Source organism: Manis pentadactyla, chromosome 18 (genome assembly GCF_030020395.1).
Source record: "Manis pentadactyla isolate mManPen7 chromosome 18, mManPen7.hap1, whole genome shotgun sequence".
Taxonomy (NCBI): domain Eukaryota; kingdom Metazoa; phylum Chordata; class Mammalia; order Pholidota; family Manidae; genus Manis; species Manis pentadactyla.
The window spans coordinates 17,603,390-17,612,221 of record NC_080036.1 but is presented as its reverse complement, the minus strand read 5'-3'; the positions used below and the strand labels follow the sequence as shown (position 1 = coordinate 17,612,221).

Here is an 8,832-nt window from a genome sequence, read left to right as displayed (position 1 = left end):
TCAAGACTTCCCACTCTGCTGTCCCATTCTCCAGTGACGATGCCCGCCTCTGCCACACGAAGACCACTCAGGATGTGAGCGCTCAGCCGCTCCACCCTCCCTACCCCACCAGCTCAACCAGGGCACACAGCTGGGAGAGCATGGGACTAAGGGACGTGCCAGCTCAGAAGCTCCAGAGTGGCCGCACTTCCCCTGCCTCACCTCCAATCCCTTACACCTGCCCCCCTGACTTCCGGGCCAAATCAGATCCGTTTATCACCCACCCCAGTGTACTGGGCTCTTTTCCTCTGTTGTCTTCAACTAATTGCATCATGATGTGTTTAATAACTAGCGTCCATGTTGGACGGCTGCCCTGAGAGGATGGGGACAGCGTGTGTTCATTGCTGTGTCCCCTGTTCTCAGCACAGGCCTGGTACCTACTGGGCACTCAGCCATCCTCGGTGAGTGCCTGAGTACAGGAGTGGAGAGAAGATTCCCACCCCTTCCCAGGCTCTGGGGAACGCTGAGGCCGGCTTCGTTCAAAAAATACATGCTGACCCAACTTCCAAATTTCCTTTTATTAGCACTTTATTCTCACTTTATTTTCAATCCTTATTACCTTCCTATAAAAAAGGGCTTCTTCTAGAATCTTACCACTCCAGATCTGACTCCAGACCTGTGCAAAGGGCTCTATATGTACAGTCAGAGATGCAGCCTCCAGGACAGCTCGCGCACCCGGCACACATAGTCGTAGAGCCGGGCATTGAGCTCCTGCAGCTCGGCCTTCTCGGCGCCCGTGTGCAGCCTCCAGAACAGCATCTTGCTGGGTGTACTGGGCTCTCCCGGCCGGCCGGTTCCCTCCTGCCCTGGTCTTGTCCCCTCCGCCGCGCCGCTCCAGCCCCTCCGCCGCCCGGGAGGCCCGCAGACTGTGGCCGGAGCAGGCGAGCCGCTGCTGACCCAACTTCCTAATTTCCTTTTATTAGCACTTTATTCTCACTTTATTTTCAATCCCTATTACCTTCCTATAAAAAAGGGCTTCTTCCAGAATCTTACCACTCCAGATCTGACTCCAGACCTGTGCAAAGGGCTCTATATGTACAGTCAGAGAGCGAGTCTACTTCTCTGCACAGAAAGTTCTGAAGTTTGGAAGAGAACCCTTTCAGTGGCAATAAAAAAAAATTGTGTTGGCAAGAAGAATCACAGGTTCTAAAAAGAAAAATGCTTTGTAGAAGCACCAGATCGCTCTGAGGGGCATCCACTGTCAAAAGTGTGGCCCACACGGGAGGTTTATGGTATCCCCGTTGCACGTTGGAGCAGTCAGCTTTGAAAACCTAATATAGTGCCGGTTGAATGTCATCTTCTAGTCGGAGAGAGAGATTCCTACAGCACCCTGCCCGCCCCCGGGCGTGACCCAAGCTTTCTTTGGGGGTGGGGCGGGGCTCAGTCGGCTGCGGGGGGCCTGGCCCTGCCCGGCACGGTGCGCTGGGGCCCGCCGGTGCAGAGGGCTGGTTTGGTTCTCGGGGCTTGCCTTGGCTTCGCAGCCACCTCAGGGGCCCTGCAAACAAGCAGAGGTGGGGTGAGGGTGGCGCCCCTCAGGTCTCCCCATGGCTCCCCGATGGCAGTTGCTGAGCTGCTCTCCGTGAAGGAGCCTTGGGAGGGAATGAAAATGATAGGGAATCGGGGCACAGGAACAAAACCAGGTTTTTTCTCCCACTTTCTGATTCCTTGTGGCCAGTCTCTCTGGGCCGAGACAAGCATCCCTTAACTGGCTCAGAGGGCAATGCACAGGCAGAAAGGCTGGGCTGGAGGCCTGGTTGGCTCCTCTTCCCGGGCTAAAGGGACCTGGGCCCACGCGGCTGGCTCCGAGACACGGCCCCTGCTGGCCGTGCGCTGGCGGTGCCTCCACGGGCGTGGATTGGCCGTCGGCCCACAGACTCCGGCACGACAGCCTGTGAGGTGGGGCGCCTCCACAGCAGAGCATGGGCCCACGGCTCAGCGGCCGAGAAGGACAAGGGGCCAGCCTGCAGGTGAGGTCAGAGGGCGCTCAGGCTCTCCTGGCAGCCACCCTGGGCGTGAAAGGAAGTCTAAGCCAGAGCTCCAGCCCTCACTCCGTGCCTTGCCTACAGGTGAGATGACCTGTAGGTGCGGGTCTTTGGGAGGAGGACTCCCCCAGCACGTGTTTCTGACATCATTCACGAGCTAATTTCTTCTTAATATCTGGGCAGAGGAGATATTTTACAACTGGGTTTTCAAAGGAATTGGTCTTGCAGTTTATGAGTAATAGGAAGTCAGCAAAACTTTCCATAGAAAGTTCCACAGAACCTTACAGAACCAGCTTCCTCTGAGACTCCAAATGGCAAAGAAGAGAGTATGAGGGGACCCCAACTCACTTGGACAGGCTGTCCATGGTCTGCTGGGTGGCCTGAGTCCTCCTGTCCTGGGGTCCGTATAAGATGGTCTGAATCTGAAGACACTGCAGAACACCAAGTAGTAATCATGAGGTTAAGAAAATGTCACTGAGTGCATTTTATGGGAAAATCAAGTCTCCCTTGACTGAGAGAAAGAATACTTCATTCATGGACTCATGCTATGACGGAATTAGTGCATTCTCGGGGTTTCTCCTAGGGGCAGTCTGACCTTTAGTTTCGATGTTCTAAGGGATCCAGGAAGCAAATGCATAGTTTTAGCACTATTTTACAGAAGTCTCTGTTCAACAGAGTAGCTGTATGCAGAACTGTGTTTAAAAGTAGTATTTCTAGAAAATAAAGGCAAGAACATTGATATTGACCAGAGGACAGTCTCTAGTTTCCTTTTTTCTTTTTTAATCAAAATATAGTTGATACACAATATTATACTGGTTTCAGATGTACAGCATAGTGATCTGACAATTAGTACATTACTAAATGCTCACCATATTAAGTGTAGTTGGTGGGAATGTAAACTGGTGTAGAAAGCGATATGGAGGTTTCTCTAGTTTCTATTTTTCAATGACCTTTGCTTGCTATAACCCAGAAAAGTTTGTTTTCAATGGTTTTGTTTTATTGTAAACAAATGCTTTATCTTATATGGGCTTCCTATATTCATTAATACACAGCAATTTCTTAGGAATTCACTTATTTAGTAGCTAAATATTCAGCTTATGTATTATGTAGGGCTACCTTTGGCTTGATTTCTTACTTCTGCTAACTGTCCTGCCATTTGATGGCTTGGGCCAGGCCAGCACAAACTCAGGGCCAGGATAAAGATGAGAGTTAGGCCCAAAATGGTCAAAATAATTTTGAAGAAGAGTGAGGCAGAGACTCTTGCTTTACTGGGTGGACAGGGATGGACAAACAGACCAGTGTAACATGACAGTCTAAAACTTGATAGATGACAGAAGCAGCCCTGAAGGATCTGTGAGAAAGAGCTCACTAGTCAATACATGGAACTGGGACTACCAGTTTTCCAAATGGAAGAAAATGGATCCCTACCCCAAATCACCCCAAATCAAACACAAAAATTAATCCAGATAGATTGATGAACTAGAAGTGAAATGAAAACTTAAAACTTTTAGATTAAATACTGGAGGATATCTTTATGATCTGAGGCAGGGAAGTATTTTGTAGATAAGATCCGAACAGGCCAAAAGTAAAAGACTAATAAAATTCAACTGCATTAAAATTCAAGATATCTGTGTACCAAAATTCACTGTAAGCAAAGTACAAAGACAAAGCCGACTGAGAAAGGGTGAGTATTCAGAATATGTAAAGAACTCCTATAAGGTAATGAGAAAAACAACCTACCAATAGAAAATGATCAAAACATATAAACAGATTATTCAAATAAATTGAAAATTAAATGGATAAAAAACACACATAAGCTCAGTAGTAACCAGAAATGCAAACTAAACTTTCAATGAGGTTGCCATTTCACCTATCAAACTGTAAAAATTATAGTCTGATAATAATAATACCAAGCTTTGTCAAGGATATGATGCAAGAACTCTTTTATATTTTGACCTTGGGTGTTAAAATTGGTACAACCACTTTTCAGAACAATTTGGCAATGTTTAGTAATGGATAATTAAATTAGTGATATATATGTATCATGCAAATTTTTGTTATGTGTATATCCATGTAGATGAATCTCATGATTATAAACTAGAGAGAAAAAAGGACATTGCAGATGAATGCATTTTATATATATACGATTTATACGAAGCTTAAAAACCATGTAAAACAAAACCATAGTAAATAATAAGGAAAACATGGGTATGATGTCAAGTTCACAATGGCAGTTATCTGGAGATGGCATGGGGAGGGGTCTAGACATGTTTTATGTCTTATACTGAATAGTAAGCTCAGAGGTATTTGTTATATTATTCATTCTTTTGGGCATATCTGAAATATTTCACAATATATTTTTTAAAAATTGAATTAGTTTTCCTACACAGTAACAGCTTGAGTCCAAAAAAGTCTGAGTTTGTGGACTTTGTACTGAAGACTGTTCCTTCATTCTGATCTGCCAACCATTTTTAGGTCTTTGAGAAAATTAAAATGCAAGCAGCCAAAATGCCTTGTCTTTAAAAGCTGTGGAAAATATCAAAACCATCTGAATGTTTGGTTCAATCTGAGGAATTGAGAATGTGGTTCTGGAATTTGAGAATGTGGTGGTCTTTTGGAGCAAAGAAATCTTATTAGACAAAAATATGACAGGATTTCTTTAAACAACAAAAAACATGCACTATTTTTTAGTTGAATTATGTAACACCAAGAAGTAGTAAACTTTTTCCATTACTCTATTTAGTATATAATCCAAATGCTGTGAAGGATCCCAGCCCCTCCACACATAAACCCCAGCCTTTCAAGAATCTGCACTGGGGCCCTGGCTCAGTCTGTGGGTTTGGGAACATTGCTTTAATCCACAGATAGACTGTTGTGACCCTGGGAATTTAGGAACCTTGAGAAAGTTCAGCATTGCTATGAGGGGAAGGAGAAGGGGCAGGTTTCCAAAACCCATGATGCGGGATATAAACTCTTCCAGAATCCTCTCCCACTTGGCTCAGAGCTTTAGAAGACTGGGTGTATCTCCACCCAGGGCCTGGCCAGGGAGGTGCTCAGAAGGGACAGCAAGCAAAAAGCAAACATGCTTTCCCCTCATTCATGCGAGTCAGAGAGAGGCCTCTCTCCAGGGCTAATGCTTCTTGCCAGAGCAGACTTCATTTTCTCCTACATGGCTAGAAATACCTTCAGTCAGTGTAAAAGATCAGGTCTAATTTTAAACCTACCCGAACTTCTCTGTGTACATATTTATGAGTGCCTCCAATGCAGCTCATTTTGAGACGAGCTGGTGTCAACATGCCTTGGTGTTAATTCATTCACTGGGGTGTTAGAATTTTACTGACATTACAATGATTACTTGAGACAGTCTGAGGTCTCAGTTTACCCTGCCATAACAGATGGCCTCCAAAATCTAAAACCCTGGAGGAATTTCATTCCTACCCCTTTGGTTATTGAAGCGTCTCTCTGGCCCCTATTCTTCAGGGAAAGAGATCCTACTTGCTGAATATTCATGGATCCCTGGAAGAATGACAAGTTGACAGTGCTTATACAAATTTTCACTGGTTCTAACCACCTGTATTGTGTGCTGATCATTTTTGCTGGGGGTGTTAAGTTAGTAGAAAGAGTGGAGTTAGGAGAGAGGGTCATGGTTGGGTAAAGCAACCCTTTTCAAGTCCAGAGAGAAAGGAGACCCATCCCAACCCTCCCCTTAGACCCAGTAGTCAAGACTCCCCTCTTCTTGGTATAAGTAGAATTTTTTTTCTCCTTTTCCTCACAAAGGAGATTTGCTTTTGCCCAAAATTCTGGAGGAAGTGAGAAGAGATGTAAAAGGATGTCATCTGGGAGAGGGAAACTGGTCCTTGGTCCCTCTCTAATCCCCCACTGATGACAGTGCCCAGAGAGGCCACACCAGGTACCAAGTCAGGAAAAAAAATGATCCATCCATTAACTGAAATCATCTTCAAGAGCCATCTTTTTAAAATAATGAAATAACCCATTACTGACTCCTACTAGAAAATGTTTTACATAGTGTATATTTATCTAAGAAACGTAACTTGAATTTTTCAGTGTTCTGCTGCTCTTAGCTAGATTTGCTCAAGCATTTTTGTGTGGAGTAGATACATCAATTATTTTGTTAAAAACGTAGACATTGACAGACACAAAGTCAATAAATGTTCATTGAACCTACTGGGAGCCAGGCATTGTAAACCTCTTGCGGAACCAAGTGAAGAATTCCCCAAACCTTAATAGTAGAACTTTCGCCACCATACATAAAGTTATCTCATGCTCTTCAAAGTATTCCAAGGAGGCCAGTGCACTTCTGTTTGAAATCAGCCTCCAAAGGGTGTTTCTCACTTTTCTTTAAGTGGACAGACAAACTGAAATTTCCATTGTCCAGATGGATCTTAGGAAGCCGTTACATTGCTGTTATTCTCTCTGGCTTAACTGCAGGGGTTGAAGCCACTTGTGTTTCTGTTCTTCCTTAAATATCAAACGAGGAGCTTTCCTCCCCCTGCAGGAAGACAAAGGGAGCGCCTGCGTTTACACTAGCCCTCAAGCTGTCCCCAGCGGGGCCACGTGTGCCTTGCTCATCTTTGCGTCTCATCTTTGCGTCCTGAGCTTTGCACAGTCCCCGGTAGGTAAGTAGATGCAATATTTGCTAAATGAAGGAATGATTAAATAAGTGAACAAACAGACTGGTTGAGGAAATTCTTTTATGGAGCCTTAGGACATGACTGGACCACAGGGCTTCGGTGACACGCCCACTAGTGGAACCCGGTTAAGGAAGTGGGGCTGTGGGTGTGGTACTGCGAACCTTCACCATCATAACCAGGCAAGTGCAGCAGTAGAAAGATGCTGCTTGCCGTGTGCTGCTTTTCTTAGGGGTCACTCCTAAGGCCAGGGTAGTTAAGACACACTCTTAAGCATTTGATGCAAGATTCAAAAATCATTTTTAACATGAGTTTAGTTTGGAAAGCTTTGAAGGTTCCTAAGGAGCCCAGAAGCCAGGGAGGCTGGGACAGGAGCCACCAGTTTGCTGTCTTCCTAGCTATGGCCTATCTCTGAGCCCCAGGGCCGGCACCTGCCCCATTGTGGACAGAGGGGTGGCTCAGTGGCAGCAACGGCGTGGAGGTTAGCTGATGCAATGTACTCTGGTTTCAGAAAATCACAACAGTTGAATACCCAAGCTCACAAAGAAGCGTATTTTCTGGTTTTGCTACTGCAGTTGTTTCTGGTGTTAAAAATCTATAGTTGTTACTCAGGGCCATTTCTCTTCATGACAGCGCCTCTGCAGAAGTGCCCTGGGGATGCCTTAGCCTCCCTTCCTCCCTCAGCCTCCAGCCTGAAGTCCTGGAATCGCTCCATAGTTTCTGTCGGGAATCTCAGACCACAGAAGTGCTGTTGGAATGCATCCTGTTTATTAACAGAGGCAGGCAGTGTGGGTGGCAACTAACGAGCCATTTCAGCCACCAGGCTACCTGACTCAGTAATGATAAAACTGAGAAATACATACATTTTCATGCCTGGCAAGGGTCCATGCTAAGCTTGTCATGCTATTATTATGTGTGTTTTGCCTTTACATGAAATGACAAACAAAGCTGGAGAAAGGTAATATTTTTAAACTACACTAATGCTTAGGATCTGAAATCACTCCCCTTCTTTACACAAATTATCTGATGCTGGAATATATGTCCATGGAGGAGCAATGACCAGAAACTCATGAACTTTTTCCCATGTCAGTTCTCAAGGCTGATATCAAGAAAACAAGATGTCAGAAACCAAAATACATGGACGTGCAAAATGTCCTAAATATTTAGGAAAACGCAAATATGTTTTCAGTCACTGATCTTCTCAAGGCAGGAAGAAAGGATCACTTAAATGATGAACTTGGGGAGTTGAAAGGACAAACCAAAACCCAATTCATCCGGCAGCACTTTCTCGTAGACATGGGGCCCCGCGGGGTGGGACCTGGTTTTCCCTCATCTGCTGCCATCTCCACTCATTCCCCAGCAGATGTGCACTGGGCTGCCTCAGTGACAGAGCAGAGTGGGTGGATCTGGGCCTTGCTCTCAGGGGGCTTGTCTCAGGAGCCAGACATTTAAAAATGTTAAGTAAACATGTCATAAGAGCCCATGACAAGAGTTATGGCAAAGAGACAGGAACTTGTGGGGTACCAATGGCGGCAGAGGGCACTTGGGCCAGTGAAGGCCTTTCCGTGGTGACTTTCGAGGTGAGGCCTGCAGGATGGGGAGGCGGCCATGGGAAGAGCACCAGGGCAGGGGAGGTGGCGGGGGTGGTGGTGGGGACTCAGGCAGGGGGGAAGGGGAAGTGCTTGAGGGAGAGCAGCCCACATCCCCTCCTCTCTCTCCCTCTCTCTCCCTCTCTCCTTCCCTCTCTCTCCCTCTCTCTCTCTCTCACACACAGGGACACCTGCAGCTCCCTTACCTGGAGGACCACTAATTCTGAGACTCCAGGATTGCTGTGCAGGTGGGTAGGAAGTCTCCCACAACAAATACACAGATAAGGGGGACCAGGGCCCTTGGACTAGGGAGACAGGAGCTGAGGAAGGAAGCGAGGGAGGCCCAGGCACTGCCCCTCACGCAGCTGTGCAGAGAGGCCCTGTTAAAAGCTCTCCCTGCGTATCCTCCGAGTGCCAGTGTGGAAGCGTGGATGCCATCCTTGCATTCTCCTGCACTCCTCACCTCTGCATTGCCCGGTGCCATGGGTTCTACATCCTTGACATCCCTGGACTCCCCCACGACTTTGCTCCATCCCCTGGCCACTGTCCTGCAGCAAGCTACCATCTCCTTTC

General features: G+C 46.4%; 1 protein-coding gene across 3 annotated transcripts in view; it reads right to left on the bottom strand.

The window, feature by feature from the left end:
• Positions 1-50: 50 nt before the first annotated feature.
• TTC23 (tetratricopeptide repeat domain 23) overlaps positions 51-8,832 on the bottom strand; it is a 100,846-nt gene continuing 92,064 nt past the window's right edge. For all 3 annotated transcript variants that reach the window (XM_036878716.2, XM_036878718.2, XM_036878717.2), the window contains 2 exons: positions 2,370-2,452; positions 51-1,534 (listed from right to left, as the gene is read on the bottom strand). In XM_036878716.2, coding sequence (XP_036734611.2) covers positions 1,420-1,534; positions 2,370-2,452 — 198 coding nt within the window. In that variant the 3' untranslated portion in view covers positions 51-1,419. The remainder of the gene's footprint in view (positions 1,535-2,369; positions 2,453-8,832) is intronic.